General features: G+C 30.6%; 1 protein-coding gene across 2 annotated transcripts in view; it reads left to right on the top strand.

Annotated features, from left to right (window-relative positions):
* The window catches only part of LOC118191954 (ras-related protein Rab-6B-like), a 28,242-nt gene that overhangs the window by 14,064 nt on the left and 223 nt on the right, over positions 1-13,955 (top strand). For both annotated transcript variants that reach the window (XM_035362822.2, XM_035362833.2), the window contains exons 3-5: positions 3,647-3,748; positions 7,796-7,872; positions 13,843-13,921. In XM_035362822.2, coding sequence (XP_035218713.1) covers positions 3,647-3,748; positions 7,796-7,872; positions 13,843-13,921 — 258 coding nt within the window. The remainder of the gene's footprint in view (positions 1-3,646; positions 3,749-7,795; positions 7,873-13,842; positions 13,922-13,955) is intronic.

Below are 13,955 nucleotides of genomic sequence, written 5' to 3' on the forward strand. Positions count from 1 at the left end.
TACAGCTGATGCCAAATGGAATATCCTCGCTGGTAACGTTGTACGCTTCATTTTCAAAACAAGTCGCAGCCATTTCTTATCAGATTGATTGTTTCTTTCAATACTGGCATACAATTACATAGAATTTTTACAAAGATAGTTAAATTTTATACCCTAAGACCTTGTGGTAATTAAGTCAATTAGGGTGCAATCACATCTCTCACCTGAAGGCGAAAATATAGGAAAGGCAAAATTAAGGGTTAAGTTCATCAATTCTAATGAGAATGCATTAGTGAAGTAAAGCACTGGGGTTTTACATAATTTCTGAGTAAGCTATTCATACGAATTGAAATAATTCTTGCATTTAAACTTGTATTCCAAATTAAGATTTAACATGAAATTAATGTAGATAATTACTGAGAGAATTATATTTTTGTAGCGTAGTTTACATGAGATGAGATCACTTGGGGTCACATGTTACGAACCAGCGAATCAGGATGTTGAACCATGATAGCATAGTAAATTCTTAAATTCAAGTCTTTTTACAAATTTATTGTCTTTTTACAAAATTTTAAATCTCATTAATATGCTTATGCCTTCAAAATAAAAACTTCTTAGAACTAAAATTTTTTATGTGTATACTGTATGCTGTCGCCAACAAAGTCTGCTTGGGGAGATTTGCACTGACAAAATGGAAAAGTACCATCTCTTCTGTTCATCTGTTAAAGTTTAAAATAAAAAGGATCTTTTACACTCTTCTCAAGCGTCTGTCCTCTAATTTTAGACAAAGCAATAAGTCGCTTAAAGCAGGGTTCGTACACATATCTGCACATGGAAATTAAGCACTTTTAAGGACTATTAATGAAAAAAATTAAGGGCCTAAGAGCAAATGAGAACTGAATAAATTCAATTAAAAATATTATATATACCTAAAAATAAAAGAGATCCGTAAGTAGGATGAACTTTTATTAAACATCACTTAACATAATTATTAATACGTTTCAGAATAAAATATACTTTATGAAAATTATCAAATAGCATTAAATATTTTAACTTATAATAACTGCACATATTTGAAAGAAGATAAGTGACATTTCAGTTACGTTTTACTAACAGTTAGCTTCTTCTTCTTCTTTTTTTTTTTTTTTTTTTTTTTTTTAATGTCTCATTTTGTCACATACTTGGTCAGTCTAGAGGTTTAGTAAATAGTAAGTAGTATCCTATGATGGTTTACTTGATCTGGTAAAAGTTTAATAGTCCACCCCCCCTCCTCGACAGATGTGAAACAAATTATCGCCATGTCTCAAAATAACTATAAATCAGAGGTTTAAATAAGCTTCTTATTTTAGAAGAACATAAAGGCATGTTCTTATGCTAACGAAATCAATTACAGCTCATGGTGATGTAATTAAACAAGAAGAGTCAAATTCAAACTAAAAATATGGACTAGTGGTCAAAGACTGTACAATTTAATTTCAGTTTAATGTGATTCAGTAACTTTATCATCATAATAAACTCAAATTTCGGCAGTGGTAATGGAAAGACTAATAATTACAAATTATCAGAGCTGACAGGAACTAAAGCAGGGAACAAGTGGAGGTCAGAAACACACTCTTGTCTTACACTCCAAAAACCTCAGTTTAAAAACTGTCTAAGTGATTTGCATTATGGTGAGGAAATAGAAATGGGAAATTGTAGTAAAGGCTGAAATTGTAAACAACTGGGTAATTTACATAATAATAACTAAATATATCTTTGAAGAATAATTTTCTTTCTCTTTACATATTTAGTTCCTTTCTTCAATATGTTTCCTTTCACAAATTTTTTTTATTTAATTAAAGATTACTGTTATTCTAAAAGACTAAATACATTTAGAATGTATGGGAAAAGCTGCTAATTTTATTTTTTTAGTAATACGAACATTTGGAAGAAATATGAAATACATATGGTAAGGTTCGGTCACAGAGCTGGTGTGGCATAATTTTTAGAATTTAGTGACACACCAAGCAACAAAGTCTAGAAATGGCAAAATTTTAAGAATTTAGAGCACGCACTGGAAGCAAAATTTAGAAAGGCAGCCGAATTTAGGGTCCACAGAGACTGCGTCAGGTGGCAAAATGCATAGCACCAGCCCTGTGCATGATGCATTAAAAGACATATTAGATGAATCTTTTGAATTGTCAGCTTTCAATTTCTTTATTAATAAAAAAATTTCTTTCTATAATGCCTGCCCATGTAAGATTAGAAGCATTTTTGATATTTTCTATGCTTGTGTCTAGTGAAAAGTAGAGAAAATAAAGGGAAGATAAAAATGTTACTAAAGTGATTCTAGTATCAGAAGGAAAACATTCAATTATTATGTTTTCATTATTCGTACAGATGTTCTCCAAAAATAAGAAATTGTGTGTTACTACCATGGAGACATTTTTCATTTTGTCACATTTTTCTGGAATTTTTTAGAATCATGGCTTCAAAAGGAAAAAAATTTGTGAAAATTTTTTCACAAAAAAATTTGTGAAAGGAAACATATTGAAGAAAGGAACTAAATATGTAAAAAGCTAAACTTTCTAAGCTGCAATGTCTAAAATCCTAAAAAAAATTTACTCCTACCAATTCTGTAACAGCAAAAAGCCAGAAATGTTTTGGGGGGAGGAGGGGAAAAATCTGAGGGAAAAAGTGTTAAATTATTTTATAGAGAAAACTGATGCATATTCTGAGAATTCTGAACATTCTGAGAAATGGGAAAAACTCTTACCATAAAAAAAAATTTAAAAACATTTTAAATTAATTATCTAGCTATTTTGCTTCTGCTAAAAACTGTTTTGTAAATTGTGTTTTATAGCATTATATTTTGCTTATTTTTCAGATTTAAAACATTGTATAATATGGGGCAAAAATGGAACTTTATAATATGACAGTGAAAAATAAAAATGCTTTATTTTAATGTTATTTTTTAAATATAATTCCAATATATGACCCTTATTTTATTGAAATTTATCAATGTTCTAAAAAAATCGTCAAAAAATCCCAGATTTCAGAATTAAAAATTTTCTATAGAAACCGATCTTAAAATTACCAAATTTATAACTGTTTAATTCTTTTGAATTCACATCCCCCAAAACGGAAAGTTGTTTAAGAGCTCTTCATTACAAAAAATGAAATAATTTCAAAATGCTTGTTTCACTTCTGTCTCAGAAACTCGAGTATCCTATCATGTATATTACAAATAGGAGTAAATTATTACCTATGAACCCATTAAAAAATAACCATATTTGTCAGTGAATCATCAAAAATATTCCTGCAAAATGCTAATTCATACTCAAAATGGCAGTCGTAAAAACAGACAGAAATTTCAGATGATTAAAATTACGGACCTTCTGCCAATTTTTGGCAGAAATTAAAGACTTTTAAGGACCAAAAATCGATTCCAAAAAACTTAAGGACCATACTGCTAAAGTCGACAAAAAGGTTAAGTCACAGTTTACAGCAGTAAAACATGTTAAATCATATACAGTAAGAAAAATTAATTTATTTTATTGTTTGTGTATTCAACTCATATAATATCTATACATACTGATTTAAAAAGGAAAACTAAATACATTAACAGAATATCTGCACACTGCTTATAAAAATTTTAATATTGCTTTTACTTTTTCCTTATGCATAGCAATTCGTTCCAGATGATGTTTTATTTCTCATATTAGGAAGTCACCAAGATCTATACTCTTCCAGGCAAGTCTGTTTAAATGATGGCTTGCAAACAGCTAATGTAAGAACATTTTCCATTTATTTTCCTCTAAGTATTTCGTTATTATTAGCATATAACTCCCTTATTTTCTAAAAAATTTCTATGTCCTTAACACTTGCATAAACTAATCTTAACCTATTTAACCTGAGTTTGCTAAAATATTGCATATTTGTATTTTCATATTTATTTTGCTGTATTTGTTTAATTTTGTTTTATTTATTTATTTTTGAATGCATTATCTTTATTTCTACATCTGATATATAGGTATAGATCATTCAAAATGTGGCAAGATATTTTTTTGCATAGTGCAGCTGTGTAATTTATAAATGCAGCTGTAATTATATGGTAGCTCATATAACATTATAGAAAGTTAATGACTGAAGTTCTAAACACGATAAAATTAAATCAGATTTATTTTAATTAGTCCAAAAATAAAGGAAAGTTAATGTACATCTTTTATGTGTACATTCGCTGATTATAGAAGTATAGATTCTGACTTTAATGCAGTAATTATGCTGTCAGAATTTGTAGATTTAATCAAAAGATTGATTGCTAGTTTTAATTCCTGCAGTGACGTGAAAACTTTGTCGTCAATATTCCCATATATGAAATAAGAAAATGGTCACAAGAAATATGATCACAAGAATAAAATCTAGCCTGTATATAGACCATCTGACTCCTTTCTCTTGTGAATTTAGTATATGCATTTAAATCAGTTATTCTGTCACCAATTGTTGTGATCATTTAAAAAATATATATGGCAAAAGAACATATCTGAGAACCAAATGATAAAGCAGCTAACAATAAGCAACAAGAATCAGCATAACGACTTTAAATATACATTAATATAGACAGCACTTGTAAATCCGTTTCATATCCAAATCTTGGAGTACCTATTGCCGACCACCCTGCAAATGTAAACCTCCAGGTGATGTTCCAAGTTGGAGCCTGGGAATTCTCAAGTATATTTTCCCTGGCCTTTCATTATTATTATACCTGAAAACAATCAGAGTGCACTCACCATTTCAGAGATGCCTTGAAAATTTGGGTAAATGAGAGTCCAGGAAGTCTCTCCAACATGCCCAAAAAAATCTGAACAAGTGCACAGCACCAAAGTGTGTTCATTATCTTAGTGAAAAAGACAGAGATTTCATCTCTTGTGTTATCCAGCTCTGCTAAGAGCATATGTTTTTCCTGCTCACTGTTTCAAGAGCATAACTATCACTCTGTGGACAGGCTCACAACCAGCTTTGACAAGAGCAACTTTCTACATTTTTCCAAAGACAACCAGTAGCTGGCTGTCTGCTACTGACACAGCACCTTGCTCATAATGGCCAAAAGGAATTTGAAAGACATGCTGTTACTACACTTTTCAGAAAAACCCTTGGGAAACACTAGCATCTGACTAATGGACAGGAACGTTCACAAAGAATAATCTTTTTTCCTCCTTAACATGAACAAATGAACACTTTATCTAATAAATTAGTTAGACATAGCTTAGAATTTTAAATAAATGATATATCCTACCCCCATTTGTTCTTACATACTTAAATAGCATACTTAAGTTGATTAATTTTTATGTATGCTATTTGCATGGAATTAAATACTAAGAGAAATATAATAATGCTATCAAAAACTACTATAATTGTCTAAAACATTTCCAGGAATATTGTTGAAAAGTGTAAAAATTTAATTTTAGAGATAAGTATATCAATAAAATTTGAAGGGAAACAAAGAAATATTAGTAAATAAAATTATCAAAAATGATTTGATAAGGAAATGAAATTTCTACAGAACATCTCTTCCATAACAGAAATTAAAGAAGTGTTAAATGTTTGTCTCGGAGCCTAGAAGTACGAAAATTAAACAAAATATTTTACAATTTTTAAATTTTCTATTTAATTAAAAATTAATGCCATTGAATTCAAGTAATTTAAAAGCTATAGCCTATAACAAAGCAATTAAGTGTTCAAATGATATAAATGATGCAAAAATTCAATCAAATATTCAAATGCTATAAATTATACAGAAATTCAATCAAATATTCAAATGCTATAAATTATACAGAAATTCAGTTGGAAATAGCTTGTTTACAACTCATGCTATTTCAATAATTCCAGATGCTAAATCAGCTACAAGTTTAGATCATTTTGGTTTATTTGATTATGGCAAAGCACTTGAGGGCTATTTGCCTAAGGGGAAGGATGCCTGCATGGAGGACTTTTCATTTAACCCGTCAGTAGTTGTGAAATTAAGCTTTTCTCTCATCCCAAATATGGGCAATATCTGTCAGTCGTAAATTTGGAATGCAGGCTGAGCTCATTCGTGACCATCAGAAGGTTGAAAATAATTCACGAATGTAGTGGCTCAATTCAATCATATCTGAATTTTATGGCAGCATTAAAATATTTTTAATGTTACTATTCACTGTAGTTAGTGGCAAATAAATCAAACTTCAAATAATAAAAAAATATACAAGATTTTCACATGGTGAAGAAAAACCTTCAGATGCGGCTCTTCTATCTATAGAAAATGAATTAAGTCATCAAGTAGGTTTTGAAAAATTAACTGAAAAATGTTCTTCGTTAAAAGCAATAATTGAATTATCAAGTGCTTAAAAAATTAGTACAATACATTTTAGAATAGTTGCATTACTGCTATTATTTCAGTGCTATGTAATTTAACAAAAAGGAAATTTTCAATGGTTTTCTTTCAAAACTGTAATTTTATGTGTATAATTTTCTGAATACATAAAGCTATGATTTTAAATATTATTGTAAAATTTACAACATTATGTTTTGAAATAAGTTAACTTAATATAGTTAACTTTTATTGTGTGTATGTGTCTGTTATATATTTGCTCTTCCTTTGTTATAGCACCAAAAGTGGTATTAGTCTCGAAACCCAATTTTTGTCCTTATCACTTTTCAAATAGTTACCACCAAACATAATCGTGATGCATTATTTTAAAAAAATTAAGTAACGAGAATGTATATATGTTCCTCGCATTGTGGGAAAATGATGAAACATAGAGCCACCGAATTTTTAATATACATAATCTTCCACTGGAACATTTGCACTTCAAAGCCTGAATTTTTAATTTCAAATTTCTTTTTGATTTATTTCATATTTTGTACAAATTATATATATAATTTCATTTAATAAACTCGCAATTTGAAAACAAAAATTAGCAACATTGTTTAAAGTAAAATGTTTTTATGTTTAAAATAAAAGATTTTTATATCTATCTCGCTAGACTGTTACCATTTGGCAAAATGTAAGATATTTACAAAAAAAAAAAAAAAAAAAAAGTATTTTAATGAGATGTCTAATTAGAAATATTAAATATTTTTATGAAAGGATACTAATTGAACTCATTTCAATATTTATATACTCTTTTCCTTTTTTTTTATTATAGCATTTTTAGGCAACTAGCTAGTTTTCAAAAAAATAATTTATCGAATATAAAAAAAATATGACAGCCCCTAATACTCTATCGAGAATTCTAAATATATGATTTTTTTATAAAGTACTTTGCTCTTAAATTTTATGTGGCACAAATGTGAAAAAAAGCAATGCTCTTTCTCTCTCTTTGTCTTGGTTTAATTGCCCCATACATTCTATTGTAAAACTGGCTATGAGAATTTTTTTCGGCTTCCCTTTCCTCGAGTATCTTTTTTGTGAGGCCTCCTTTCCTGGATGCTCTAAGGATGTGCTTATTTGGCTTAATGGGTAATCCAGCCTTGTTGATGAATGATTTTGTTTTCACTTTTCAGCTCTCCAATATAAAACACCAAATAGACTTTACTGTTTTCATTTCTTTCGATCCACAATAGTTAAGCCATCACATCTAAATTGCTTTTACATATGACCAATGCAGATCTATAATAATATGTGTTTTCAAGTTACTAAATATGGTAAAATCTGGTATCAATATCTTTTCATATAAATGACCTATACAGTTCGTAAATAAGTAAGTGCCTTAAAGTGATAAAAACTGCATTATGATTGTTTTCCTTTTATTCATTTTTACCCAGCCTTTTAATAATTATCTATAACCTTTTGCAGGAATTTGATGCCTTATTTCATGAAGTTAGTGCAAAAACAGGAGATGGAATTAATGAAACAATGGATAATTTTATAAGGTACTATTTACATTTAATATTTAAATAAAATCACTTTTAGAAATCTTTGTTTAAAACAAGAAATAATATAAGTGACTTCCCCCCCCCCTGGGAAGAAAGGTACCTTCCCAGGAAAAGCAATAGTTCACTAATTGTATGCTATTTCAGCAAATGTTACCACGCTCTACACTTTTAACATGTGTAGAGCGGATTTTAACATGTGCACTTTGGACCTTGAAGCAGATTGATGCATTTAAAGCATCCATGAGTTTGCTGGGACTAAATCATGCATGAGGCAGTTCTGCTATCTTGGTGAACATCAGTGCAGAATTTGTCCATATAAGCAAAAATAATCTAAATCAGGGATGGTAAACCTTTTTTTTAATTAGTGTGCCAGTTAAATTACAGTTATTATTTTCAGGTGTCCATTGTGCCACTTGTTATATTTCTTTTTAAAAATCATCATTAAATCCCTGATTTGATTTCAAACCATCAAATTATATTTTGTAACTGTGTTTGCTCTTTAGTTATTAGCTTGCATAAAATCTGAATAAACAGTATTTTATAAATATTTCAGCTTAGTATTAAGGTAATGTAAAGTGTCCTAAAGCGAATACTTTTATTGTAAGTGAAAACATAAAATTAAAGTAATTAATGTTAGAAATTTTTAATATTTTATAGTATGAAAAATTAGATGCATCATTACAGTTCAGAATTTTTTCACATAAAAAAATGGGGTCAGATAAAAAAAAAGTGGTTTTCATATAAATGACCTATACAGTTCATAAATAAGTAAGTACCTTAAAGTGATAAAAACTGCATTATGATTGTCTTTTAATAATTATCTATGATTATTGATGAAAACGCCTGCTCACAAGCATATGAGGATCCACGTGTTGTCAGCAGTTCTACTGTAAATTTTTTCATGGCTGAAAATTTTTGTGCAAGATCGTTGCATTGTTCAAGGATTAAGTTTTCTGACTTTTAGATTCCATATTTGGAATCTGCACACTCCACTCCTTCTAATACTTCACCAAGTTTGACAAATTTATTTACTCGCATAGAATTTTCTTGAAATTCTGTCAATTCCATTTCTAAATTGTCAGTATCCAAAGATTCAAAAAATGTCATTTTAAGATCATCCATTTTAGCAAAGTGAGATCTTGAAATAAACTGCGATGTGTTTTTTGAATTTGAGAAAATTGTGCTGATTTATTTCCTTTAAATTTTCTAAATATCCAAAGAGCTCTTAAATATATTTTCTCCATCTTCAAAAAATAATTTATCTGCAAAACTCAATGTCGATTCTAAGGGTCTTTTAAGCAAAGGGAAATATTTAAACTTCTTTGCTTGAATATCTTGAAACAATACGTCAACTGGGCACGCTAAGGAACATATGATCTCAAACAATCTATTTGCAGTTTGGCCTTTTCCTTGCAATTCCTTATTTATGTCATTATATAGAGCTGTGAAGTCATTGAAAAACATTAAATCACACAGCTAAATAGGATCCATGAGTTCTGAAAATTCTTGCTCCTTTTCTGTTATAAAAAGTCTAATTTCATCCAAAAGCTTGACATATCTGTTAAGAACTTTCCCACGACTCAGCCAGTGAACATTATTGTACATAAGAAGTCATATTCATATTCCAGGCTTAAACAAATAATCAATAAAATAGGATAAATAGAGGCTTTATGTCCACATCCTTCCTTTAAAGAACCAGAACATTCAAACTCCCGAAACACTAACATGGTGCATCACATCTACACAAAAATGATTAATATATAAAATTATTCGTTGCCTCTTTGTATAAGTAAAAAAACCACTGCTCTAATTTAAAGGTTTTTTTTATATTTATTTAAAAATTCAGTTTTTGTATTGTACAGAGATAGTATTTTATCTTATCACTTTTTCAAATTGTTATGTTTAGGAAATCAAATTGCCTGAATCAATAAAGAAGACGACTCTGCTCATATGTGCACATGTTTGCAAGAAATCATTCTACTGTATCTCGAAACATCATACCACCTATCTAAACCGAAACTGTCTCATCATTTACAATTTAGTTTGAGTTCTCTCTTATAACTCATCCTACTCACATGCTTCCCCAAGAAAACTCACTCTCCCTCACAGGGACTTCCATGGTGGAGGGGGCATTAGTCACCCTTCCATTCTGAAAAGGTGAAAATGGCAACCATGCTTATTTCTAAATCCACCTTTGATGGCCACTAGTCTTGGAGGTTTTTTTTTTTTTTTTTTAAATGTTGTTTTTCGTAAGTGACTAAAAGTAATTTAACATGCACCTGTGGCATGCCACCAAACTACCTGTTACTTGCCATGCCACAAAGTTTGCTATCCCCGATCTAGATCAAATCAATCTGAAATTCGTCTTCAAAAACCTGCTTTTGTATTCGCTGGAAAATAATGCTATACACCTATATCTTTATTATTACTATTGATGTGGGGATGATGTATTATCATAAAACAGAAATCACACCCACTGTTTAGAAATATCAGGTTTTATTTCATTCAGATTTATATCTGTCCAAGTCTGATCGCCTACACACAATCAGGAAATGCCTTGTTTTTTTCTTTTAAATATTGTTAGCCACTTTCAGAAATGTCACCTCATAGATGATGAACTCAAAAACTATTTCATGTTTAGAATTCTGCCACACAATTTAATCTTACATAGTGTTGCTATAAAATTCCAGATGAATTTAAATGCACAGCTAGTTTTTAATTTCTTTGCTGCCAGATTCCCACACGGCTCGGCCATCAATATGTGAGGTCCTTCGTACACTGAAGCACAGAAAATGGAGAAGAAAAATAACATATTTGAAAAACAATGATAGCTGTAAAAAACAAAAACGAAAAAGGAGATGTTGGAAAAAACAGTTTGCAATAAGTTTGAAAATTTCCGTCCTTTCCTCCACAAACATAACATGAACTTTCTGACGCCGGCAGAATCACGTCCAGTCTGTTTTGATGTTTATTTTGATGGAATGAGTAATCCTTTATAGTTTGGTTTTGAACACCTGGGACTTTCAATTTATTATACTGAAATATTTATTTCAGACATGATTTTCCTCAGGTTGAGAAATATAAATCACATTCTCAACCTAACTGGGTTGGATTAAACCATGTTTTGCCCTTGTGAACACCTATGTATTCTTTCGTTTTCGGCATCTTTGGTGGGAAATGAATTTTCCAATGAAATAAAAAAACAAATGCAATGCCTCTGGCCACTCAGGAACAGAGACTGTAAGCGTTTTAATATTTTTTATTAAATATTCAACACTAGTCTGCACGTTTCTTCTATCACCAGATAATAATTGCATTTTAAAGTTTTCTACTTAAATCTGTTTTCAATTTTGGCTAACTTACGCTGTTCAAGCTCTAATAAATAGTGTTCATTATTTGTTCTAAGTCTTTGATAGTTGGTGATCGATTTGATGCCACAAACATATTCAAAATTTGTTTTGAAATTTGTTTTGGCTGTACACCCTTGCATGTGTTTGACGAGAGTTCACCGACTGCTATGTGGTAGAGAGGAGATTGTAGAGCACTATATTTGACCTTTTAGGGATGCATCTGATCCTGGGATCCTGTTAATGGATGACAATGCTTATCCACGTAAGGCTCAGCTGGTTAACAATTAGCTGGAAAGGGAGGATATATACCGCATGGATTGGATTGCCAAATCTCCTGACGTTAATCCTATAGAACATGTCTCGGAACCTCTTGGGAATCCTCCTCCGAGAATCATTCCGGAGTTGAATACTGCTTTGCTGCAGCAGGAGTGGAATTGACTACTACAGGGACTCCTCAAATACCTGTCCAGTATGCCATCATGATGCATGACCTGTCTGACTGTGAGAGGGGACCATACCCCATGTTAGACTCATTTTCAGTTCAATATCCCAATCTGGATTTTGGGCATCCCTGCACTGTGAGCTTTACTGATAATCATGCATACCTAAAATGACTTTTGAATGGTGCATCTTTTTCTCTGATATAAAACAGTTAACTCACTGCATTTGTGTTTTTTAAGCTATGATACATTTTTGAGGATTAAGAAACTGATCTTTTTTGTAAAATAATTGAGACAAATAGAAAGCAGACATATATGTATTATTATTATATTGTACATATACAGTACAAAGTCTGTAATCTGGACTCGTCGGGACTTCGGCGATTCCGGATTAGGGTTTTTTCCGGATTATAGATTATCAATTTAAATCTGGTAAGATGGCATTCAGAAATTATACAATTAAAAATATGAAACCGTAATTTATGAAATAAAGAACAATTATGATCTAAAGAGAATCAAAATTTACAAAAAGAAAAGCTTAATATTTATTTACTTTATTAAACATTTCTTTCAATGTAAGTTGTTTAAGTTGCTTCGTTTTTTGTGCTAATACTTTCTCTTTAATTCTATAAACAGACATAATTTCTTATTCAGTTACGAAGTTCTACTGTTGAAGTCCTGCAATTGCTGTGTCGAGAATGCCGACTAACTTGTCAATCGAAATTTTTTCGTTTTCAATAACCTCTCTTTCACTTTCTTCAATATCGGAAGCGGTATTGTCTGGATGTAGAACCATACTAGAGATTTCGCCATCCATTAATTGATTGATGACTGGGGCATTGTCATCGCAATTAAAAACTTCTGTTATATCATCTTCATTTATTACCGCTTCTCCACATTTCTTTACAAAATCCAATAGCTGGAAAATTTCACCTTTAGTTTATGATGTCCAAAAACCTTCAAATTCGCGGCTATCATCTTCATCATCCTCACCATAAAATATGGTAGCTGGCTATAAATTATGCCAAGCATTTTTTAACATATCTGGAGGCACATGCGTAAACGTGCATTAGCGCGCATGCGTAAAGCATACGAAAAAAAAGTTTTTGGCTTTGAGGTCAGGATTATTGATAATTCCGGATAATGGACGTCGGGATTACGGACTTTGTACTGTATATTGTTTTTAAAGTTAGAACCATTATGCTATTAAATAAAAAAATAATTTTTTCTTTATCATAACATTTTTAATAAATCAAATATTTTATCAGTTAGTAAATAATGATATTGAGCATTCAGGATGTTAGTTTAATGACTCTGTAAGGTCGAACTTGGCTTTTATCCTTTTCTTTGTTATTATCTGCTTAATTTCTCTACTGATACTGTGTGTTTTCCACCCAAAAATTTCATGATGAAGATACTTGGAGACATTAAAAAAACTTATTGCAAAATTTCGGGAAAAAGCTGCATCAAATTCATTAGTAGTCAGTGCCTGATTTATATATAAGCTGCACAAGCTATTAGCTTAGGGCCTCCACTTTCTTGGGGCCACCTTAAAAAATTGGACTATATCCCATATTAAGAAACAAAAAAAGTCTCATAGGTATCATAAAGGGCCCCCCATGTCTTAAATAGCTTAGGATCTCATCAAATCTTGTCTTCTTAGTAGTAAATGTCTCGTGCTTAAAACGTGATTGTTTTCTTCTTATTTCAGTGGTGGTGATTGTCTGTCGCCCAGAATGAGCTTTATCATAGATGTCTAGCTTTTTGAATTAAATGAGTTGGCTTTCATTCAGCTCATTCCTGTCGTCGTTTATCTAATTTCTGTGAATTAATTCCATAAATTACTTCTACAAAGTTTAGTGGTTTTGTTGATGGATTTTCACTTGGTTAATAGTTTCTTTACTTTCAAAATTTAACAGCATAATATATTTAGAAGTCGGCAATCACTATACGTTACAAAACTGTGAGGCATGCAACAAAATAACTGAAATAAGAATTGAAGAAAATTGAGGACTCTCTTGAAAGCTATAATTATTATTCTAACTTTTGAAATATTTTGCTCTTAATAACCTGTCTCTAGATAAGCGTACTTTAAAAATCACTTAGTATTACCCTGAAAACTAATTTATGATATTTTGTTCAAGTCTTTCTATATTCTTAAATCAGATTTATTTCAGGGCGATATTGCTTTGTAAAAATGGTATTGAGCTGGCTGTTGAAGTTGACGTAAAAAGTGATAAAAGTGAGTTAGGAAAGGTAGGGTTTTCAACGTAATCTACTTGGAAATGTA

Source organism: Stegodyphus dumicola, chromosome 7 (assembly GCF_044657685.1).
Source record: "Stegodyphus dumicola isolate Sdum_Otavi_A_Nest chromosome 7, ASM4465768v1".
Taxonomy (NCBI): domain Eukaryota; kingdom Metazoa; phylum Arthropoda; class Arachnida; order Araneae; family Eresidae; genus Stegodyphus; species Stegodyphus dumicola.